Source organism: Arvicola amphibius, chromosome 10 (genome assembly GCF_903992535.2).
Source record: "Arvicola amphibius chromosome 10, mArvAmp1.2, whole genome shotgun sequence".
In the NCBI taxonomy this organism is placed as follows: Eukaryota; Metazoa; Chordata; class Mammalia; order Rodentia; family Cricetidae; genus Arvicola; species Arvicola amphibius.
The window spans coordinates 101,528,734-101,553,612 of record NC_052056.1 but is presented as its reverse complement, the minus strand read 5'-3'; the positions used below and the strand labels follow the sequence as shown (position 1 = coordinate 101,553,612).

The 24,879-nt window shown below is 40.3% G+C and overlaps 1 protein-coding gene across 2 annotated transcripts in view; it reads left to right on the top strand.

The window, feature by feature from the left end:
* The window catches only part of Rnf216 (ring finger protein 216), a 118,195-nt gene that overhangs the window by 28,703 nt on the left and 64,613 nt on the right, over positions 1-24,879 (top strand). For both annotated transcript variants that reach the window (XM_038345971.1, XM_038345970.1), the window contains exons 8-13: positions 6,054-6,168; positions 8,666-8,805; positions 13,313-13,363; positions 14,237-14,374; positions 18,072-18,220; positions 18,705-18,783. In XM_038345971.1, the coding sequence (XP_038201899.1) occupies positions 6,054-6,168; positions 8,666-8,805; positions 13,313-13,363; positions 14,237-14,374; positions 18,072-18,220; positions 18,705-18,783 (672 nt within the window). The remainder of the gene's footprint in view (positions 1-6,053; positions 6,169-8,665; positions 8,806-13,312; positions 13,364-14,236; positions 14,375-18,071; positions 18,221-18,704; positions 18,784-24,879) is intronic.

Sequence of the window (24,879 nt, the reverse complement as noted above, 5' to 3'; positions counted from 1 at the left end):
CAAATACCTGTATGCAGTTTTTGTTTTGTTTTTGTTGGTTTGTTTTTTGAGACAGGGTTTCTCCATGTAGCCCTGGCTGTCCTGGATTCACTCTGTAGACCAGGCTGACACCAAAGATCTACCTACTTCTGCCTTCCGAGTGCTGAGATTAAAAGTTGTGTGCCATCTCTGCCTGTTTTTTGGTTTTTTGAGGCAGGGTTTCTCTGTAGCTTTGGAGCCTCTTCTGGAACTAGCTTTTGTAGACCAGGCTGGCCTCGAACTCACAGAGATCCGCCTGCCTCTGCCTCCTGAGTGCTAGGATTAAAGGTGTGCACTACCATTGCCTAGCCTGTATGTAGTTTCAAAGTGTCAAGCAAGAGGCCTCTCACTTGAGGCAGCTCAGCTCTATATATTTTGTAGCATTTGCCTTCATGATTTGCGCATAAGTCATTAATGAATCATTTTGAAAACTTCACAGCTCTCTCATGGTGATAGGGAGGTCTTAAATATGTACGTCTCTTGTTTTTATTGAGCTACACATTTTTCTCCGCTCCCTTCCTGCCCCTCTTCTTCTACCCTCTCTTATGACCCCCACAGTTCCAATTTACCCAGGAGGTCTTCTCTTTTTCTCCTTCCTATGTAGATCCATGTTTGTCTCTCTTTGTTCTTCTAGGTTATTTGAGATTGTAGACTGTAGGTTGTTTTTTTTTTTTCTTTGTTTTATGTCTGGAAGCCACTTATGAGTGAGTTCATATTTTTCTTTCTGGGTCTGGATTACCTCATTCAATATGGTTTTCTAGATCCATCTATTTGCATGCAAAATTCAAGATGTCATTGATTTTTACCGCTGAGTAATACTCCATTATGTAAATGTACCACATTTTCTTTATTCTTTGATTGAGGGGTATCTAGGTTGTTTCCTGTTCTGGCTATTACAAATAGTGCTGCTTTGAGCATAGTTGAGCACATGTCCTTGTGCTATGATTGAGCATCCTTTGGATATATACCCAACAGCGGTATTGCTGGGTCTTAAGGTAGATTGTTCCTAATTTTCTGAGAAATTACCATACTGATATCCAAAGGGGCTGTACAAGTTTGCACTCCCACCAGCAATGGAGGAATGTTTCCCTTACCCCACAACCTCTCCTGCATAAGTTGCCATCAGTGCTTTTGATCTTGGCCATTCTTACAGGTGTAAGATGGACTCTCAGAGTTGTTTTGATTTGCATTTCTCTAATGGCTAAGGATGTTGAGTATTTCCTTAATTAACTTTTAGCCATTTTAGATTCCTCTGTTGAGAGTTCTCTGTTTAGGTTTGTACATTTTTTAGTGGATTCTTTGATGTCAGATTTCTTGAGTTATTCGTATATTTTGGAGATCAGTCCTGTATGTCTGCCTGCCTGTCCTCCACAAGAGACATCTCTCTTATTTTTACTTATTTTGAGTTAGTCTCACTGTGGCCTGGAATTTATATAGACCAACTGGTTTTGAGATCCTGCTTCCCAAATGCTGGGATTAAAGGGCGTACCACCTCACCCTGCTTGCTTTTGGTAAAGAGAGGTCTCACTGTATAGCTCTGACTGGCCTGAAATTTGCTCTGTAGACCAGGCTGGCCTCAAAGTGATCTGGCTGCCACTGCTTCCGAAGTGCTTGGCATTAAACCTACCTGGCTTACACACTGTTTATTATACACGTACTTTTTGGAAATTTTTTTTAAATCAACATAGTTTTTTGTTTGTTTTGTTTTGTTTGTTTTTTAAGACAGGGTTTCTTTGTGTAGCCTTGGCTGCTCTGGAACTAGCTCTATAGACCAGGCTGTCCTTGAACTCACAGAGATTTACCTGCTTCTGCCTCCTGAATACTAGAATTAAAAGTGTGTTTCACCATCACCCAGCTTCAGGATTTTCTTTATTAATTATATGTTACTCGAACAAATAACGTACTCTTTATTATGTTTTATTTCTTGAGGTTTCAGGGGGATTTGTAGTTAAAATTAAGGGTGGTGGTGGTGGTAGCAGCCATAGGCTAGATCTAGATACACACTTCTGCACGGGCAGAGGCAAGAAAGCAAAAAACAATAGCTTTTCCCTTGGACCTTCTTATATCTGGGCCATTGCTTGGACATGTAACACACCATGGTGAATGTGAGGAGGTCAAAGGGGAACTCTCTGAGGTCACTTCTTTCCAACCTTTATGTGGTTCTGGGAATTGGACTCAAGTTTCAAACACTCTACCTGCTTAGTCATCTGTCTGGTACAATGTTTTGTTTTTATTGAGCTATACATTTTTTTCCCGTTCATTCGGGCTTTTTTATCCCCTGTCCTAGCCCACACATCAGGAATATCAAAGGAACATTTAAGGCCTCTAATGGTGCCGGTCATCTCTAACTTGGTCTTGCTCCAGGTGTCCACTCCCAGGCTTCCAAGTTTTCTCCTGCCATGTAACTTTAATAGTCATCTTGTGTTCTGTGTGAGTGGCATGTCCCTACCTTTACCCTTCCTCCTTCACAAGGCTCTAGTTTTTTACTGCCCCAATTCTTTAAGACATCAACATGCCTATTGTGCTGTTGCGCGCTCTCTCTCTCTCTCTCTCTCTCTCTCTCTCTCTCTCTCTCTCTCTCTCTCCCCCTCCCCCTCCCCCCAGACGGGGGCTTGTGTAATCTCATCTAGCCTGAAACTCCAGGATCCTCCTGTCCCACTAAGCCTTTTTTTTTTTTTTTGGTTTTTCGAGCACCTGAGGGTCATTTTTTTTTTTTTTTTTCCGAGACAGGGTTTCCCTGTAGTTTCTAGAGCCTGTCCTGGAACTAGCTCTTGTAGACCAGGCTGGCCTCGAACTCAGAGATCCGCCTGCCTCTGCCTCCCGAGTGCTGGGATTAAAGGCTAAGCCTTTTTTTTAAATTAATCTTCTAGGTATCTCTTAAGGTAACTTTGACCATTATTTTAGATGTATTAAAAGCCTTACCAGATTGACTGTATGCTTGACTTATAATTGTGACATGAGTGGCTGTTCAATTTAAAAAGTGTCAATAAATTTATAAGAAAGATTAGACAGGAGCTACAAGAACATTATTTTTGAGCGCCTAGGCAGGTCTTTTTGATTCTTTACTTCCTAGTGTGCAAGTAAGCTAACCTGAAGATCTGGGGATCATTAGAACACAAAATAGGGTTAACAGTGGAGTTCAGTGGGAAACTGTATGCCTGCCATGCACAAGGTCCTATGTTCCATCCCTGAACTATTAAAAAGAACAAGAATAAAGAATGAAAACTAGGACACAGAGTAGCTTCCTTTCAAAGAGCTTTTAGTCTGTTTGGGGGCACAGTGTGGTAAATGCTCTGAAGACAAATAAGAGAGCTGGGAAAGCTGAGAGGTTACTAGAGCAAAGCCTTGATGGAAAGATGCTTTCACCATAGCCATGATGCAGATGGTTAAGAGGCAAGAGAGTAAGCTGAGTGCCTACATGCATAGACACAGGTCACAAAGCATTCTTATTCTTACCCTGTAATCTGATTATATCTGGTCTACATAATTAGGCATTTAGCCAACTATAATAGAAGTGCTGATTACTAATACAGCTGTTAAAGTGAGAACTTGGAGACTAATTTATATATGACATTTTAAAAGATACAGTTTCCTGGCAAGTATTGAATTTTCTTTTTTTTTTTTTTTTGGTTTTTCGAGACAAGGTTTCCCTGTAGTTTCTAGAGCCTGTCCTGGAACTAGCTGTTGTTCATTTTAAGTGAAACTTTCCCATTTAATGAAATAACAACTTCTAGGGCTCCAGTATGGAGCTTCTTCCTTTGTTGCGGCCACCAAGCCAGTGCACCACCATTCCGGAGCTCTAATCTCACCTCCCTGATAGCACCTCTGCCTTAGTGGCCTCACTTGTAAAATGTAATTATGGCCAGAATTTTAGCAAATAGCTCTAGTTCAAAGGGGTAGTGTTTAATGAATCTTTAATTTTTTTAAAAGACTGTGCATTAGTCAGGTGGGAGTGCACTTTCAACCCCAGCACTTAGGAGGCTGAGGTGGGCGGAGCTCTGAGTTCAGGGCCAGCTTGGCAAGTTCCAGGGCAGCTAGGATATACAGAAAAACCTTGTCTTGGGCAAAAACAGAAAAGAAAACAGAGAAACCCTGTCTTGAAATTCCAAAAAGAAAAAGAAAAAAAAGATATATTTATGAGTGTTTTGCCTGAAATATATCTATGCACCCACATGCTTGTGTAGTGCCAGGGAAGCCTAGACGGTATTAGATTCCCTGGCTATTGTGAGCCACCATGTGGATACTGTGACTCAAACCCAGGTCCTCTGTAAGAGTAGCCATTGCTCTTAACTTCTGTGTCATGTCTACAGTCCAAAGTTGTTGAATCTTCTTACAGCCAAGTACTAAGATGTAATTCTAAGATTGCTGCATGAAGGTTTGGAAATTCTGGAAAGAGGAAATGGGAAGTTCCACAGTCAAAGGAGAGCACCAAGGAAGCATGTTGGGTTTTGCCTTTTGCAGGCTTTGGTGTGGTTTCTCCAGATCTGTATGAGGATGAGTGGAGCTTCAGTTCTAGCCTGTTTACAAATGTAGCCTTTTTTTTTTTTTTTTTTTTTTTTTTTTGAGATTTACTTGGGGTAGCCCTTCCTCTCTCAACCTTTTTGATAGGTCTTGGAAGGTCCTACAGAATAGGTAGCTACAGTGGAAGGTGCTCCTTCTCTCTTTATTAGCTAGAATGCTTATTTTCTTTTGATGCATCAGTATGTTGTTTTTTCTTCCCCCCAAGATGAACAGATTCTAAATGTGCATTTTAGCCTGTAGCACACATATCTCCCTGTTTATTTATCTCTATTTAAGTGGTGCATACAAACTGTAGGTTACCAAGGGTGAGCTATGCAAGATTCTGTCTTCCAGAGGCTCACAGTGTGCTGAAGGAAATGACTTTAAGCAGAGAAGCAAACATGCTGTTGTTGACTGAGATGTATCTGAAAGGAAAAATTAAAGTATGTTTACAGAAGACATGACCGGAGGCATGGAAGAAGACTGTAGGGAGGGAAACTGAAAAGAACTGACTTGTAGGGACAGAATAAGGTGCAACTCTAATGTAGTGTTTGTGAGGCAGTCAATTTGTTAGGTGGTTGCATGGACAGAAAAGACTAGAGAAATGGCTGGAGATGGGATTTTGAGGGTTACCAGTTTGTAGAAGACAAACCTGCACTGTGATATATCTAGAGAATCTGTCAGGTAGAGAGGACTCACTACATGGGGCTGGGCTAGCTGAGGAATGAGGAAGAGTAGGTTGGGAGCATTAGCACAGGCCAGGGATGTCAGGGAAATGAGGCCTCGTGTGGAGGGCTGTGCTTGACCCCTTATTAGTACATGGACTGAATCGAGGTTGAATCAGAAGCATGGCCTGTGTGAGTTCATGCTCTTTGGAGAGGGAGGGGTGGAACAGCATCTGATGCTACTTTGACCACAAAGAGGTGACGAGGGGTGGGCTTAGAACTGTATGGGGAATGAGATCTTTTTATGTGTTGATTGGAAAATCTAAGAAATGAAGAAGAAGCTGGAGTTGGAAGAAGACACTGATTTAAGGATTTCAGACTGTAGTGTCTGTCTCTGTATGTATAGTAAAGAGCCTTGGCATGCTAGAGAAGGAATCAGTGGGGGCTAGAGAGGGACTGCTACCATTAATACTGTGTAGGCTGAGACTGTGGAACCAGAGTACTGTTCACAGGTACTTAGCCTGTACTTATGCACTGGCACCTTTCGTTTCTTTATGTTGCCTTTTAGCGTGTTAGAAAGCACGCCTTTAATCCCAGCACTCGGGAGGCAGAGGCAGGCGGATCTCTGTGAGTTCGAGGCCAGCCTGGTCTACAAGAGCTAGTTCCAGGACAGGCTCTAAAAAAAAAAGCTGCAGAGAAACCCTGTCTCGAAAAACCAAAAAAAGAAAAAAAAGAAAAAAAAAAAGAAAGCATTTTGTTGTCACACTAGGCAGAACTGGCACTGTGAGGGAAGATAAGGTTTAAGGATTAACTTTTTTTATTTGTTTTTTTACATTTATGATGGTAACTTTTCCCTTTCTCAATTTTTAGGCCTTTTCTGATGCTATTAAAAAATGGCAGGAGCTGTCACCTGAAGCCAGTGGAAAACGGAAAAAGAGGAAAGAAATGAACCAGTATTCTTTCATAGATTTCAAATTTGAACAAGGTAATGATAAGCTTAATGTCGGTGATAACCATGTAAAGTTGTGAGGTCACGAAGCAGGACATGTGCAAGAGTAACTGAGAGGACTGTTTTGACAGCATATCACAGTTTATAGACAGTAGCTGCAGTTGTTGGCCTTCTTTTCCCTTGGGTCATTCTATCAGGAAAATGCTGTGTAGTGGAGGATTTTATGTGGACTAAAGGGAATGATGCTAATCATGAATAAACACTGCTCTTGAAATGTGAGTATCAGCTGTATAGTTGTACTGACCTTTATTCACAAATCACTTTATGATTAATTGCTATAGGGAGACAGTTTTGTACCTGATAGCGTAGCTGATAGCCAGGTTTTTATAAATTCCCATTGGAATAACTTCAGAAAGGCTTTCAAAGAAATCACTTGGGTCTGAACCCCCCTTACACAGGCTGCAGGATTTTATAACGTTTCATGTGACTTAATTTTACATCAACAAGGAATTCATTGCTCTTTATTCACATCAGAAATGGGAAGTTGCCTTCCCCATTTCTCTTTTTTATATGTGTGTTTCTAAAGTTCATTCCAGGTATGATTAAATAAAATTTAAAAGGTTTTAGATTTGTAAATTCTCTGTTGTGGCTTTCATTCCCTGAGACTGTGGTTCAGAGCTCGTGTTCCTCAGCAGTCTGTGGAGCAGTTCCTTCTTTTGTGACAGTCTCATTGGTCCCTGGTTATGATGTCGGTATCTCTCACTCGGCTAAACTAATGCAGTTTCTGTCATCCCTAAAATGTAGCCATAAGGATGTTGTTTCTGGTGTTCAGTAGTGGAGAGCATGTTCTTTACAATATGTTTTACCCCTTATTGGCCAGCTCTGTCTTTCACAAAGAAAGCTCTTCTTTATATCAAGACAAAATACACTCGTGGAGCTTCCTGTCACAATTGCAGGTCATGTGGCTGAAGAGAAAGAAAAAACTGAAGCATAAAAGGGCTGAGCACCTTGCCAGTGCATCTATAAGTAAATGAGCTGAGATTCCAGTCCTGATGATCTGACCTCACAGCTGATTCTTAGCACCGTGCTTCACTATCCCTAAAGCAAAAGACTGGTTTTTAAATCAAAAGTTACATATTTTATTTGTTTTTCTGAGACTGTGTTTCTCTGTCCTGGAACTAGCTCTATAGACCAGACTGGCCTCAAATTCAGAGATCTACCCACCTCTGTTTCCTGAGTGCTGGGATTAAAGATGTGTATTACCACCGCCCGGCAGGAGTTTACATTTTTAAAAGCTTAAGAACAAGAGAAAACGAGGATAAATATATGAGGAACCAGACAATAAATACTGTTAAAATTAAAAGATTATCAAGAATAAACGAGTAGTAATTGGATTTCTGGATATAATAATTTTCTGGATAAATTAACAGAAGAAAACAATGCTTGAGCAGGCCATTTGTTCTGACTTACAATGTGATTTTGGTGAATTTAGGTGCTGATCTTTTAGATAGTCTAAGTAGTTTAATATGTAGCTAGGTGTGGTGGCACACACCTTAATCCCAGCATTTAGGAAGCAGAAGCATGTGAATCTCTGAGTTCCAGACCAGGCTGGTCTATAGAGCAAGTTCCAGGACAGCCAGAGCTACATAGAAAAACCTTTCTCAAGAAAACAAACAAAAAATTCAGCGTGCATAATATATGTTTGCATCTGCCCCAGTGACTGAAAGAAGCATCTGGTAATATCAGGTGTGGACCAAGGATATGAAGCAGATGGAACCTGTACATTGCTGTTGGTTAAGGGTGATATATTGGAAAGACCACTTTGGAAAAACTGCAGATATTTTCTATAGCTTAATGTAAAGCATGTCTTAACTACTGCAGATACTTTCTATAGCTTAATGTAAAGCATGTCTTAACTACTACCTATAAACCCTGGTGAGTGGCAAATTGACCAGTAAACAAACACAGGGCATTCTAGCTGTAGCTGTAATAGTTAAGAACTTTAAAGCCGCTGTTATGCTAATAAACTAATGCTCTAGAACTGGAGAAATGGCTGAGAGGTTAAGAGCACTGATTGCTCCCCCAGAAGACCTGGGTTCAATTTCCAGCACCCACATGTCAACTCACAACTGTAGCTCCTGTTCCAGGATTTCTTACTCTCAGCATGGACATACATGCAGGCAAAACACCAATGAACGTGTGTGTGTGTGTGTGTGTGTGTGTGTGTGTGTGTGTGTGTGTGTTGGGTCTTCTTCTATCATCATATATATATATAACTGTATGCTCACCTGGTGCAGTGCTGTCAGAATGGGAGAGGCTTTACAGTTGGTGCTCACAAAGAAAAAGTGAAAAAGAACGAAAGCCTCGCCACATATTAAGCATGGTAAGGCAGATGGTCTCAACTGTAAGATGAGTTGTTGGAAGACGTAGTGTGGCTGGTGGGGTGGTGCTAAGTTGTAGAAGACAGAATGGTTGGCCTGTATTCCTAGTAAACAGTCGTTCCTGTGATTTCACTTTGTTATATGTCTTCTAGGTAACATAAAAATAGAAAAGAGAATGTTCTTTCTGGAAAACAAGCGTCGACACTGCCGATCCTATGACCAGCAGGCCCTCCTTCCAGCTGTGCAACAAGAGCAAGAATTCTACGAGCAGAAAATCAAAGAGATGGCAGAGGTAGGAAGCTATGCTTTGATCTTGGAATGTGGTTCTGAAGTTCTAGTTTGCTCCCTGTTGGATTAAGAGTTCCTTTAGGTGCTGCGGATATAGCCCAACTTGGGTTCCATCACTAATATCACACCAATGCTCCCTTTTCAAGAAACGTATGGTTGTTCCATCCCTTAAGCCTAGCACTGAAAACTAAGACAGGAGAATCTTGAATTGGAGGGTTCGTTTATCCCCATACTGAGGATTGAACCTGCAGTTAGCATTCTGCCACTGAACTACAACATCTAGCCAAAAATTTCCCCTTTTTGATTGATTATGTGGTAAGGTTTAGTTTGCTTTTAGGTCTTCTTCTTCTTCTTCTTCTTCTTCTTCTTCTTCTTCTTCTTCTTCTTCTTCTTCTTCTCCTTCTCCTCCTCCTCCTCCTCCTCCTCCTCCTCCTTCTTCCTCCCCCTCCCCCTCCTCCTCCTTTTTTTTTTTTTTACCAGTCTGTCTTGGTGCTCAGTTATGTGGTTCAGCCTGGTATTGAACTCTTGGAAATCTTTCTGCCTCATTACTCCAACTGCTTAGGCTACAGTTACAGGTGTGCACCACCATACCCAACTCAAAGTAAAGGTTTTTGAGTTTTTGTTTTGTTTATTCCCTTCTTACTATATGTTTGTATTGTGTATGTTTTGTATTCATTTTGCTTACTTTTTTATGGACTAAAACAAGTTTTAATACTTTATGAAGAGGGCTTCTTTTCTTCAGGTTTGTTTTCAGCAAAGAAAGATTTTAAACAAAACAAAACTATAGTTTAATTTTTTTGTTGCAGTTATTTATGTGTATGTTTGTAGGCACACATATACTGAAGCATGCAAGCTATGTCTTTAACTTCTCATTTATCTCTATAACTTTCCCAAATGTTATAAAACATTCAATTCAATTGGAGTACACCTATATTAATTATTTAATAAAAGTCTTCTAGACTTTGGTGACCCCAAGTTTTGACTTCATGTAGACCCAAGCCTATGAGGTCACATTTGTGGTGGGGGGGGGGGTTGTTTGATCCTCTGTGGTTTTTTGTTTTGTGTTTTTGAGACAAGATCTTTCTACATGGCTTTGTGTGTACTGAAATTCTCTATGTAGACCAGACTGGCTTTGAACTCCCAGAGATAAACTTTGCTCACTCTGGAATTAAAGGTGTATACTACCTTGTCTCACCTGAAGCCACATTTCTTTCTTAGAAGGATGGATACAGTTTGCTTTTTAAATTTTTTAATTATTTGTTTCAAATTTGGAACAATAGAAAAAAAGCAATGGTGACTTAACAGTCTCCCTGCACTCAATATTTTAAGATGCCAGTCTTATCCATGTGTGGTGTTGTAATTCCACTTACTTTAGAAGCTGAGACTCCAAAGATTAATGAAAGTTCAAGGCTAGCCTAGATAACTTAGAGAGAGCCAAGGATGTGACTGAGTGGTCCAATGTTTAATTCCCAGACCACCAAGATAATAATAGAATATGCAGATCTCTGAGTTTGAGGTCAGCTTGGTCTGCAAAGAAATCCTGCCAGAAAAATCCTGTCTTGAAAAACAAAAAACACAGAATCAGTACATAAGTGTTCTGGCAGCATCTAGATGTAAGAACTGATCCTGAGGTGAGGTACTTGTCAACTTGAGAACAGCTGAATCTTACCCCCACACCTTTATTATTTCTCTACCACGCACAAAATATCATTTTTACTTTTAAGAAAACAACATGAAAATTATTGATTAATCAATATTGAGTATTTGGATAGACACTATCTCATAATGAAGCGGTGGTTTGTGTGTGTGGATAAAATTCTACATCTCAAGCAGACAATAGAATTTGAAGAAAGTTTTCATCTTGATCCATCCATTTATTAATACTACCATGGAGGGTTACAGAGAAAACTCAGTTTAAGAGCACTGTCTGCTCTTCCAAAGGATTTAGGCTCAATTCCCAGCACCCACATGGTGGCTTAAAACTATCTGAAGCCTTTCTCTAGACCTCTATTGGCACCAGACACACACATAGAACAGAGACATGCTTGTAGGAAAAACACCCATATACATAAAATTGAATTAAATTTAAAAAGTCATCACAGAGCTTATCCAAGAGCAATTTATAGAATTAATAGATTATCTGTTATTTGTAGTCATTATTAACCTTATATCCAAATTATCCTCTGATCATTAGCAGCTCCTTGGTTCTAACCTGATAGTCTCTGACCACATCCTTGCTCTAACATGGTAAAGTGGTCTAGTCTCTCTGGCTTGTCTTAGAGTTTCTATTGCTGTGATAAAGCACCATAGGGAAAAAGGTGTTTATTTGGCTTTTATTAACCATATCAACCTTCGTCATCTTAGAAAGTCAGGACAGGAACTCAAATACAACAAAAACCTGGAGGCTGGAGCTGATACAGAGGGTATGGAGGGGTGCTGCTTACTGGCTTGTTCAACATGCTTGCTCAGCCTGCTTGCTTGCTCTTCTCTTTCTCTCTGTCTCTGTCTCTGTCTCTCTCTCTCTCTCTCTCTCTCTCTCCCTCCCTTCCTCTCCCTCTCCTTCTCCCTCTCCCTCTCCCTCTCTGTCTTTTTTCTTTTTGGTTTTTAGAGACAGAGTTTCTCTGTGTAACTGCCCTAGCTGACTTGGAACTTGCTTTGTAGACTAGGATGGCCTCTAATTCACAGAGATCTACCTGCCTCTGCCTCCTGAGTGCGGGGATTAAAGTCATGTACCACCACCGCCCTGCCTGAAATAAATTGCTTTTAAAAAGGAAATAAGACTGGCAAGATGACTCAGTGGGTAGAGACGTATGCTGATCAAAGCCTGGGGACCTGAGTTTGATCAAGAACCCATGTGAAGGCGTATGGAAAGAACTGGCTTCACAAAGTTGTCTTCTTACACATGCCCACACACACACGTGTGTGTAGCATTTCAAATAATTTTTAAGGGAGATACTCTTCAGTTCCTGCTATTTCACTTAGCACTGCATCCTAGCAGACATTCCCTGATGTGGGATTTCCCTCTTTATGCTGTAAATATGATTCTTAACCATTGGTTAATAAGTAAGTGGCTTTGGGCCTGTTGCAGTGCAGAATAGGGCAAGGTGGAAATTGCAAGCAGATGGAGGAGAGGATAGGCAGAGTCAAGGAGACGCCATGTAGCCACTGGAGGAGAAAGACACCAGCACGACACTTGTAAAATATAATAGAAATGGGTTTATTTAAGATATAAGAGCTAGCTAAAAATACATTTAAGCTGTTGGCCAAACAGTATTGCAGTTATTACAGTTTCTGTGTGATTATTTCCGGTCTGGGTGGCTGAGAAATGAACAAGCAGCCTCTGCCTACAGAATGGCAATTTCCGTCTTTATGCTGTAAATATGCTTTAATTACTGTTGGTTAACAAAGAAGCTGCTTTGGGCTGATGACAACACAGAATAGGGCAAGGTGCGAATTCCAAGCAGAGATTGAAGGGAAAAGAAGGCAGAGTCAAAGAGATGCCAGGTACCCGCCAGAGGAGAAAGATGCCCACACTCCAGTACTGGTAAACCGTGAGCTTCGTGGTAAGATATAAAATAATAAAAATCGGTTAATTTAAGATATAAGAGATAGTTAGAAATAAGCCTAAGAGATTGGCCAAGAAGTTTTTTAATTAATACAGTTTCTATGTGGTTATTTTGGGTCTGGGCAGCCGGGAGCAAACAAGCAGCCTCTGCTTACAATCCACAGAGTTCTTCCTCTTTGCTTTTTAAAACTGCCTGCTGTAACATTGTTTGATGAGGGTCAAGGCTTGTTTCTAGGGTTTGCTGTTTGTAAATATGTTTGTGTAAATATGTCAGTTCATATTTATTCCTAAGAGCATCTTGGGGACAATTTCCTGAGCATGACTTTGATAGCATATAGCTTTAATCCTAGCACTTGGGAAGCAAGGGCAGGCAGATTTTTATGAGTTCGAGACCAGCCTGGGCTATATAGTGAGACTCTGTCACAAAAGTTTTGAGCAGATATTGTGGCTCATGCCTTTAATCCCAGCACTTGAAGTGGGGGAGGGAGACAAGCTGATCTTTGAGTTTGAGGCCAGCCTGATTTACAGAGTGAGTTTTAAGTCAGGACAGTATTACATAGAGAGATCCTATCTCAAAAAACAGGTTTTTTTTCCCCACTGTTGAGTTCACACCACGTGAACTCATAATCCTTCATAATCAGCCATTTTACATCTTCTGCAGCAATACACGGTGCTGGTTGGTTCCCAACTTGACCAGCAAATTGTGTTATTAGACTTGGTTTTGGCACCTTTAGCTTCCTGTTTGTTTTTGCTGTTGTTATCCCAGAGTGTTTTGTGTTGATCTGTTCCTTGTTCGCTCTGCAGATTTATCCTTTGGTAACTTTTTCAACTACTAAACCGTGCTAACTGAAGGGATACCTATTAATAATGTGTATAAATTGAAATCCGTGCTTCTGGCATATAGTCTCCTTTCTACATCTGAATGTTTGATTCTTTTGTTCCTCAGCATGAAGACTTTTTGCTTGCTCTTCAGATGAATGAAGAACAATATCAAAAGGTATTTTTAAATCTCAACAAGCTCATTTATTCTAGGTGTATTCATTGGACTTTTCAAAGCAAACTTTTTTTTTTTTATAACCTCTTGACTTGTGAATTTGCAGTTGACTCAAGTCACAGTCAGTATAACAGCTAGAGGATGTTATTTTCATACAAGACCAAAACAGAACTGGAAGGAGATAGATATGTTCTCAAAGAGCATGAACAGAAATTCACTAGACAGTTGCTAGAAGGGACTGTTTTACATCCCTACACTCAGATTCCCTGTGTGTGGCTTTGGGCCAGGAGTTTTGTGCCATATTTGCCAACTTGCTTCTTGGCATGGCTGAGAGCAGGCTGCTGACTGGATTTATCTCCTCAATGAGCAGTGGCATCACATCTCTACATGTACTTAAGGATGCGACTTAATTTTCCTTAGTCTTTTAACCAAAAGCTAGGGCCAGCTTATGGTCTCTTCACATCCTGTCTTCTGACAGGAAGAAGAAATCCAGCATTAGACAGCTTCTTGGGTAATGTGTCATGCCGTTAGCCCTTTTATAGTCACGTCAGCATCTGTTGCAGCAGTTGCTTGCTATGGTGTAGTGTCATACCGAAGTCTAAATTGGATTTATGGTTTTTGTTTACCTATTTCTTGAGACAAGGTCTCACTCCATAGCCCTGGTTGACCTCAAACTCTAATTTCTCCTTTCTTAGTGTCCTAAGTATTGTCATCATACATATATTGTCATGATACCCAGCTTCTGTGCTAGGTTTAGATAGCAAAAAAAGTTTGTTGTTATTTGGTGTCACCTCATTGTGTATTTGGTGCAAAGAAGATAAGGCCTCAGTTGAATGGCGTATGGGGGTGTTCACATGTATCTTCTCTGGCTTTCAGGATGGACAGCTGATTGAGTGTCGCTGCTGCTATGGGGAGTTTCCATTTGAGGAGCTGACACAATGTGCTGATGCTCACTTGTTCTGCAAAGAATGCCTCATCAGATATGCCCAAGAGGCAGTATTCGGGTCTGGAAAGGTAAGAAGTATGCCATGCTCATAAATATGAAAGATGACTATGCTTATAAACAGGTGTACTTGTGTGGGGAGGAAAATTCTGATGATAGGTGATATGTTGGTTCTGACTCCTTCATGCCCTGTGTCTAGCTCCACAGGGCCTCCTGCCTCAGCGCTCACTTTCCTGGTCACAATTAGATAATGGGTGAACTCAGGAAGAGTTTATTTTTTGAGCATATGAAAGTGCACTAATATATTTTTACATAAAGATTTTGTAGTTGCTTTAAAATGTCATAATGTAAGATCATATTTCTCTTTCCAAAGTCCCTTTCACTTAACAACAAATAGTATTAAGAGGTGTTGCATATTGTTTTATATCTCTTTCAGCAATCATAGCAAAGTAATATTGAGCCAAGTGGCTCAGGTCTGTAATTTTAGCTACATGGAAGGCTGAGGCAGAAGGATCACAAAATCAAAAATAACCTAAACAAGTTAATTGATATCCTGCCTCAAAGTTTTTTTTTTGTTTGTTTTTTTTTTTAATTTTTAAATAGGACTGGGGACCTAGGGATATAAGACCTTATAGACTTAGCTGTTAGAGTGCTTGCCTGACATGTGTAAGACCCCGGGTTCCATCCCTAGTTCAGACAGAGTAAGGCAAAGAGGGAGAAGGGAAAGAGAAGAAGACAGAGAAGAAACTAACAATGTGATCTAAAACGTGGACTTTTATTTTTAAGGATTGTTATATGCGTGTACTATATTTACCCCTCTCTCTCTCTCTCTCTCTCTCTCTCTCTCTCTCTCTCTCTCTCTCTCCAACCATCCAATGTCTCCTGTGACTACCATCCTTATATTTTTGGCCTCTTTTGGTTTTTCAAAACAGGGTTTCTCTCTGTAGCCCTGACTATCCTAGAACTCACTATGTCAGCAGGTTTGCCTCAAACCTGTCAGCAGGTTTGCCTCAAAGATCTGCCTGCTTCTGTCTCCTGAGTGCTTAGGATTAAAGATGTGTGCCACCAACACCCAGGCAGCCTTGTATTCTTTAATTTGAAAGAGGAGAGACAGACAATAAATAAACACATATAACCTGCTGAGTTATTTTAGTGTTATATATGTGTGTTTAAGGGGTTTTTCCCTAGAAAAGACAGATTTTTTCCCTCCATCCGTAGCCATTTACCACCTGAACATCTTCATTTCAGGTGTTACCTTAAGAGATTTCTCCCATCTGTGTAGACATGTAGAAATTTTGTGGGTACAGTCTCCCTGTAAAACATAGAAGACATTTTCTTGCAGCCTACATCCTGGTCCTCTGGCTTTTAGAACCTTTCCATTCCTTCTGTGATGTTCCTTTGGCCTTAGATATAGGCTAGCTTGATGGAGGATCAGAGCTATACGTACAATACAGGGATTAGTATTTAGAATATAATTTGAAATTATACTGGCTCAGTGAAACTAAGGGTAGTAGGTTTTTCTTAATGGCCTTACAGCCATGGGTAGTAGACTAGATTTACAGTATCAGAGATGAATTCCCTCCTATTAAACTGGCCTTAAATCCAATTAGATGGCTGTTGGTTACCCCCAGGATATAAATGCCTCTGTTGCTTATACTTGAGGTTTATACAAAGGTTGTTGTAAAGCTCCAGATCAGCAGACTGATTGGGAGACAGACAGACTAAGCTACCTAGTATAAGGGCTCTGTCCCTAACTAGGAGACACCATCCTCCCAGCAAGGGGTGGGATTGCAGGGTTTCTCTGTAGCTTTGGAACCTGTCCTGGAACTAGCTATTATAAACCAGTTTGGCCTTGAACTCAAAGAACCGCCTGCCTCTGCCTCCCAAGTGCTGGGATTAAAGTCGTGTGCCACCAATGCCCTGCAGAGTTTTATTCCCCTTCCTGTAAGCCTCCAGTATTCAACATTCAGAAGTTCTCTAGACCCTGTCCTTTACGTTTTTATAGAGACTTTATTGCATTGATAGGATTGAAGTATGGACAACTTGTGAAAATGGCATCAGAGTTTGATAGACTAGAGAAACTCAGCGAAACTGTATGTTCAGATTTTTCCTGGGCTCTCTGTACTACTCCTGTAGGTATGGAGTATGACCCCTTCTGAAACTGAGGGTCTTACAGTGTGCTATCACATAACAAGGTCTGAGAATTATGGCCAGGTCCAAGACAAAAAGACAAGAAGGAGTTATGGTGTATATAGTTTTTGGGGCTGGCCTTGAAGAGAAATTCTAGTTTCTGTTGCCTGCCTTGGAGAAGAAAAAGAAGCAATTGAAAGAAGGCAAGAGAAGGTCAGAGAGACTGCTCTTTCAGGCTGAAAGTACCAAACATAACAAATGAATGTCTCTCAGCTTTATCACTCAGAAGCTGTTTTGAAGCTGTTCTGGAGCCAAGGACAAAAGGCCAAAAACTTTAACCTTATTGTTCTAGTCACTGAGGAAGTAATAGGGGCTATGGGAATCATGATTGAAAATCCAAATAATTATAAGTCATGGTAGTATCACCCTGACATGATTTCCGAAAGACCAAAGAGAGCTGCCATGTGGGCTCCTGCACCAGAAAAGGCATAAGCAGAAAACCAAATAAAATTTTATGCCTCAGCTTCTTGTTCTGGAAAAGGGAGATGCTCAGGAGATTCTTGAGAAGACTAACTGAGATCATTTCCATGTGTTCACTTTGGTGTCTAACTCTCTTCTATTAGGGTTCACCAGATGTCTGGCACTTTCCATTCTTAATAAAGATCTGTTTGGAAGCTGTTTAACCCTTCCTCGATCCTAGTAGACAATATAGGCTGAGTTGTGACTTTGGGGGCCTAAATAGTGTTTCTTGTTGCTATTCTCCAATGACATTTTAAGGCATTTTCACTGAATGTGGATGTGAAATTGCATCCATCCCAGCATTCTGGAAGAAGGAGCTGGAGACCTTTCTTTCTTTCCTTCCTTCCTTCCTTCCTTCCTTCCTTCCTTCCTTCCTTCCTTCCTTCCTTCTTTCCTTCTTTCTTTCTTTCTTTCTTTCTTTCTTTCTTTCTTTCTTTCTTTCTTAAAATTTTATTTATTTATTTATTATATATAGTGTTCTGTCTGCATGTGTGCCTGCATGCCAGAAGAGGGCACCAGATCTCATTACAGATGGTTGTGAGCCACCATGTGGTTGCTGGGAATTGAACTCAGAACATCTTGGAAGAGCAGTCAGTGCTCTTAACCACTGAGTCATCTCTCCAGCCTGACACTGAAATTTCATGTGCAGGTTTTGCTTCAGGTGTTCTTTGAGGCCACGCTCGACACTGAACATTCCCTACTTTATGTTGATTTCCATCCACAGAAAATCAGAATAGAAGCCCAAACTATTCCCTCACCATTTCTTACCTAGTTACCACCTCGCCCCTCCCCTTCCAAGAGGTCTTTAGCTTTACAGCTGCTTCCAAGGGAAGCAGCTTACTTCAGACACTATAACCAGCCTCCTCCGCCAGGTGAACCATGTCACCTTAGCTAATGGTGTTCAGTCTTTATAAATGGTAGTTTGGACTGCTGAAGATAGTCTACTAGGATTGAGGAGAGCCCTTGTGTGCTTAGTTAATGCTTCCTGGTTTAACGAATGATTTCTCAGAGAAGAGGATAACTCTGCTACATCTGTGTGCTTGCCACCACTCCCTTAGCTTTTGTTATTCTGAATCCTTGATTAACTTTTTTTTTTCTTGTCTGCTTACTTTATTCTAGTCAGAACTCAGTTGCATGGAAGGCAGCTGCACATGTTCCTTCCCAACCAGTGAACTAGAGAAGGTGCTTCCCCAGACCATTCTGTTAAAATACTATGAACGGAAAGCTGAAGAGGAAGTCGCTGCAGCCTATGCTGATGAACTTGTTCGGTGAGTTCTGAGAGTCTACTGATTCCCCAAATTTTAAAAAAGTGAAGTCTGCTGGAGCACTTGATTAGGCAAGAAGATTCTGTGATATAGCTGGTTTGTCTTGGTTTTCTGGCACTTCTTGCTGAGAAATGCATAATCAACTAAGTTTTATAACGAAAACATCTATCAATAGACTCTATGTACCTTATTACTACCTGATCTTCCATACTGTAGCTAAGTCACTGTATCCTGGTTGGGAGGAAAAGTAATGGTTACAAAGAATTCTTGAAAGCTTGTGGTGATTGGTTGACAGTAATATTGAACACTGGGATGGTGCCTGTATTCCCTGATAAGTCCAAGTAAAGGAAGAAACTCAGTCTATGTTAGAATGAAAACTAAAGGAGTACACAGCACTGTCTGTTTTACTTAACACTCCATTGGTAACACAGTCTCATGAAGTCTACTTTAACCAACTTGAGTGATCTGCTTGTCCTGTTTATTCCAGATGCCCCTCATGTAGCTTCCCTGCTCTGTTGGACAGCGATGTGAAGAGGTTCAGCTGTCCTAATCCTCGCTGCCGAAAGGTAAGGAACACAGTTTTTTCCTGACACGTTACTTGAATTTTGGCACTTTGCATTATCCCAATGATGTATATAGTTTATGGTCTGTCTGCATGCTGATACACGAGAACATGAAGTCACTGAAGATCTAGTCAGCATTGTTAGAGATGAGATTACTTGTGGGATTCCAGTTTTCAAAGCTCAGGATCTCTTTTGTATGTTATTTTATAAAGATAGGTACTCTGACACAACATGTGAAGGGTTTTATTTTTCTTTTGCTTAGTTGTATTTCTTGCTTGCTCTTTTCCCTGTTTTGTGCTCAAATGCAGTACGTACACAGATATACTTCCTGCCACTTTCAAAGTCCAAGTGACACTTTTTTGATTAAGGAACTAAACAGTGTGTTAGCATCTCTGTCTTATCTGGTAGGTTTTCATGTGACTCTTCTCTCATAATAATCAGCCATTTCAGGTGTCCAGAGCTATGCAGTCACCTCACTACTGAAAGTCCTTTAATAAGGCTTCTACTCTAAAAATGTCGTAAAATTTACCAGCTATTTATAAACCACTTAGGGGTTCTAGTTAGTGGACATTGCCTTCCCTTTAGACAGATGTGTATTAGGCCATTTTATAAAGATGCATGACCAGAGTTGAGTATTGGAATATTTGAACTTTGGGAAACTCTGAAGTAGAGGTTGGAGAAGGAAGAAGACACAAATGAACTAAGACTTTACTCCATTGTTTTAATATTAATTTTTCTGTGTCAAAGTTTTATGTATTCTTATAACTGATGTAGCCATTTTGTAAGTTGTCCCTACTTCAGTGTGTTGTGTACAAATTGTCATCTCACAATTCTGGCCTCTTGGAATAAGAAGGCACAGTAAGATGTCCTCGGGGGTATCTGGTGTGTCAGGCACTGGAATGCTTGAGCAATCGGCACCTAAGCTAAGACACAAAGAAATAGAAACATAACTAAAGCAAGTGAATGGTGAAGGGATGTTCTGGCCAGGAAATAGCATCAGCCTGGACTTTGGCAGATAGAACAAGTGAAGGAAGCTCTGGGTGAGAGCAGACATTGCATCCTGAGTGAAGGAGAGGCAAAGCATTGAAGACCTGTTTGGCTGGTAAGAAGTGTACAGCAAGTTGTCCTCTGATCTCTACTCATGGTGCTGTGGTACATGTGCCCATATACATAGATACAAAGTAAATATATTAAAAAAAAAAATGGGGCTGGAGAGATGGCTCAGAGGTTGAGAGCACTGACTGTTCTTCCAGAGTACCTGTGTTGAATTCCCAGCACCAACACGGCAGCTCAAAACAATTTGTGACTCCAATTCTAAAGGATCCAATGCCTTTCTATCCTCCTTAAGCTACAGAGAATCCCTAAACCAATGATAGACAGATAAAAGCTTTTTAAAAATGAAGAAAAAGAAGAATAAAGCAAGGCTTAGAAAAAGCACAGTCAGTAAAGTACTTGCTACATAAGTGTGATATCCTGCCTTCAGTTTCAGGTGTGGTGGCACACCCACAACCTCAGCACTTGAGAGGCAGAACTCTCATCAGTTAGCCCAAGTTCCAGCGAGAGACCCCCCCCCTTTTTTTTTTATTAAAGATTTATTTATTTTCTGTATAAGTGCTCTGTCTGCATGCACACCTTTATTCCAGAAGAGGGCATCAGATCCCACTGTAGATGGTCGTGTCCTTCTGTATGGTTGCTGGGAACTGAACTCAGGATCCACATGCATACATATATACACACATAAATGAACGTGCACACACATACACGGAAAGCAGGGGAAGAGAAACCAGGTATTTTCCTTTAATCCCAGTATTTGGGAAAAAAGACTAAATAGCAACACAAATGCACATAAAATTATAAAGTCTATTATCAAATAAATATACAAATATTTCCTAATTTAGGGTTTTTCTACCCTAATAAAAACTATTTTTAAAATTGCATTTATTTGTGTGTGCATGTGAGTCTCTGTGTTGGTGTATGCACATGGAGAAGTCAGAGGGCAGCTTATGGGTTCTCTCTTTATACCATGTGGAACCCAGGAATCAAAATCAAGTCATCAGACTTGGAAGTAAGCACTTTAACCCACAAAGGCATCTATCTACTCAGCCTAATATACTGTATTTTGAATTTTGATCTTTTTGTCAGACTAGTAATGTATTATAACAATACTTTTATAATATGATACTGTGCAACAACAGCAAGCTACAGTTACCAGTCAGCCACACAACCACAAGTAAACAGTGAGCCTTCTATATTGTACTGTGTTGCTAAGCTTTGGTGTTTGGGATGTTAGGTGAATCAAATGCATTTTCAGCTTACAGTGGGCCTATTGGTATAAAACTTTATTACATGTTAGGGAAAATTTGTATGGACATACAGAATTATGGAATATGGTGGTTATATATAAATAGTATAGAGTTTAAAAGACAAAAACTCTTCAAAAGTACTAATAGATTCACAACAACAACAACAAAAAGATGTAATTTGTGATGTCAATCCGCAGTGAGTGGATATAAGAAAGTAGAGTGTATACAGTTAAATTTTATCAGTTTAAAAGATTATTATGAATACAAGATATTTTATGTATGTCCGATGGTAACCTCAGGGAAGACTTCTATAGAGAATATGCAAAAGAAAACCGAAAAAGGAATGTTGATAAGGAATCCAAGCATAAAGGCATACAGGAAACAAAAGGACCAAAAAAAACCAAACACCACACCAAAAAAAAACAAAACAAAAAAAAACAAAACAAAACAAAAAAAAAAAAAAAACACCCAAAAACGCAACAGTGATATTAAGTTCCTTCTTACTGGTGATGCTTTAAATGCAACATGGAATAAATTCTTGAACAAACGACATGCAGAGTGACTGTACTTTAAATCAGGCCCTGGAGTTATGCTATCTACAAAAAGCCTGTACTGGGTTTGCAAATATATGCTGGCTGAAGGCGAAAGGAAAGGAATTAAGCAGAAATGATAATCAAGAGAGCAGGTTGACTATTCTTCAACAAAATAAACTTAAAAACTATCATGTGAAAGAGAAGACAAACAGTTATAAATACATGATCAGCCTGTGTATCCATGGCATCTGTAGCCATAGATTCAGCTAATCACAGATAAAAATACCTGAAGGAAAAATGGCTCCTGCTTTAAACATGTACAAACTTTTTTTAATCAGTCTTCCCTAAGAGGTTGTTTTAAGTGAGGGTGTGCATAGGTTATACACAAATACTGTTGCAATTTCATATAGGGAACTAGAGCATTAGGAAAATTGGCTACCCAAAGGGGTTGATAGTTACTTCTCTGTTGCTCTGACACCATGATCAAGGAAAGCACCTTATAGAAGGAAGAGATTATAAGGGCAAGGAGGTATGGTGGCAGAAGCAGGAAACTGACAGATCACATCATGATCACAAACATGAAGCAGAAAGAGCAAATTAGAAGTGTAGGGTAAACATATTTTATCTCAAAGCCACCCCCAGTCATATACTTTCTTCCAGCAAGGCTGCACCTCCTATAACTCCCCAAGCAGCACCACTGCTAGTGTTCAAACGCTTGAGCCAGTAGAGCAGCATTCTCATTCAGATCACACAGGAAGCCTAAATCCAATCACCTAAGAGATGACTGACTATATGCACCCATTTTGAAGCAGACATTAATAGAATTGAAGGAAGTAATGGATTGTAGCACGCAAACAAGATCTATGATGGATAGAGCAGCCCAACAGAAGACTGAAAAAGTAGCTGACTTCGGTGACATTATAGACTGAGTGGACCTAACAGACACAGAACATTCTGTAAATCAGAAGTAAAAGAACCCCCTTGCAAGCGCACATGAAGTGTGCTATCTCCAGGATAGAATGGTAGTTCACAGTGCAAGTATTAAGACTTAAGATTGTCATCATACCAAGTGTCTTTTCTGACCACAGTGGAGTGAAGCTAAAAATCAGTAGCAGCAAGAAAACAGAAAAATTCAAATGTATGGAAAGTTTCTTTGCTGAGATCAAGAACAAGGTAACTGTGCTAGTTTTCTATTACTATAACAAATGCTTGAAATAACCAGATTACCAAGAGAAAAGACATTTTGGCTTCATAGAGGTGAATTTCTTTGTGTTTCTGTTGGGCAAGCAGAATGTCATGTCAGAAGTTTGTGGCAGGAGAAAAGTACATACAGTTTTTAAAGGCAACCAGATGCAAGCAGCAGGATTCTGAACAGTAATTGCCAGGTCTAGAAGAGAGGAAATAAAAGAATTACTGTGCACTGAGTAGTTTGAATCAGAAAAATTGGTATCTGCTTATACAACATTTTGTTTTAGCTAGCAGTTCCTAATGGATATCATGTTAATTTTTGTCACAGTTTTGCAGAGGGCAGGGCATTTATAGTTCACTTTCTGTTCCCCTGTTAAGATGGAAGTGCACCATGACCAAGAAATGACTCTGGTACTACTGAGGTTCAAGTTGTCTCAGCAATAGTTTCCAATCTCAAGGACCAGAAGTGGCTGGGAGTTTTGAGAAGAGGATCCCAGGTCAGGGTTGTAAGTTACAGGCTAAATGTGGGTAAGGCAAGAAAGGTACAGGCGAGTCTTCTGCTTTGATCCACTGCATGATGGAATGGGGATCTCGCAGGATATCAGCAGAAAAAAAAGTTGTTGCTTTTAGCATATTTGGATTTCAAGGTGGAAGTAAAGTATCTTGTCTGTGTGTTTGCCAGTTCCTCAGTGCACATTTGCAAAGTGACAGGTCACGCAGTCTGAAGAGGTTGAGGGGAGAAAGAGGTTGGAGCCTGTCGTTTGATACTGTGCAAATGTTAGGTGGTTCTCAGAGCATCCAGCTTTTTCATCTTATGTATAGTATTCACGGTGAAGAGAATGCAGCACAGGGTGGCACAGCTTCCAGGGCCATGTACTTCAGAACTTTACCTATAGAAAATGGCACTCATGTTCTAGGTTCCTTTTCTGTTCTTTGGGAAAGGGGTCTGTGGGAGATAAAATAAAAACCAAGCTCATAATAGACTGTAAAGAAGTATCCATGTTAGGCTGTCTTGTGTGTGCTATGGAATAAAATGCCACTAGATGGCACTAGTACTCCACAGTTAGGGGTCATCATCTTCCCTTTGGGGTATTTACAAAGTATTGTTGTCACACAACTGTCTTGTAACAGAATTGTCAAAATTTCTTCCATGTTAGTGCTAAGCAAACCAACGCGTGCATTCAGAACTTCACTTGCAGAGATTGATAACTGTTTAGGAGGACATCTACCTTTTCTCCATACTTGCCCTAATTCTCTAGGTGACCTTCTTTCTCTCTGTCAACAAGATTGCTAAACTGCACTTATCCTTGAGGATTTGCATGTACAAAAAATGAGCATGAGCTAATTTGGCCTGGGGTAAGACCAAAGGGCATCCGCTTTCTCATTGCATGCAGTGTTTGCCAGTAACCTACACTCCAGTTGGATTCCAGGAACCGTCATTTCTGAGATAAGGCATTATAGTGAGGCGTTATCTGAAAAAGGGAGGCTTGCTGCCCAAATCCTTAAAGACTGAGACTGTCTTATGTGAAATAGGTTGCATCTCATGGAGGTGATGAAGTGCATGTCTGTAGGTTCAGTTTCCTGGTATGCTTGCAAAGCATTGTTTTTCCGTGCTGCTTTTCAGCAGTGGATAAGGGTGTTAATTTGGTATGGAATGGAAGAATGGTAGGTTTTGTAGGTTCTGAGATGGCTTCAAATATTCTGTGTAATATCAGACATTTCCCGTGTTGAATCTGGAGCTACAACTCTGCTATATGCTCCAGCAGTACACGTAGAGCTTTCTAGAAAATTGGCCCAAGGGTCTTAAGGTAGAGATTCACCAGTCCACAATAAGTAAGTGCTAAGGAAAGACAGCCAGTATAAAGAGTTGAATGAAAATAACATGAAGATCTTGTATGGGGTCTTTTAGTAGACACTGAGACTGTGAGTGTGGTTGTGTAACCACCCATCTCTGCCCAAGATCACTTGGGTTTGGTTTATTTGTCCATTCCACCTACAAACCCTCTTCCCTGCTCATTTTTTTTTTTCATAAAAAAAGTTGTCAGGCCCTATTCCATCCGATTTCCATTGCTCTT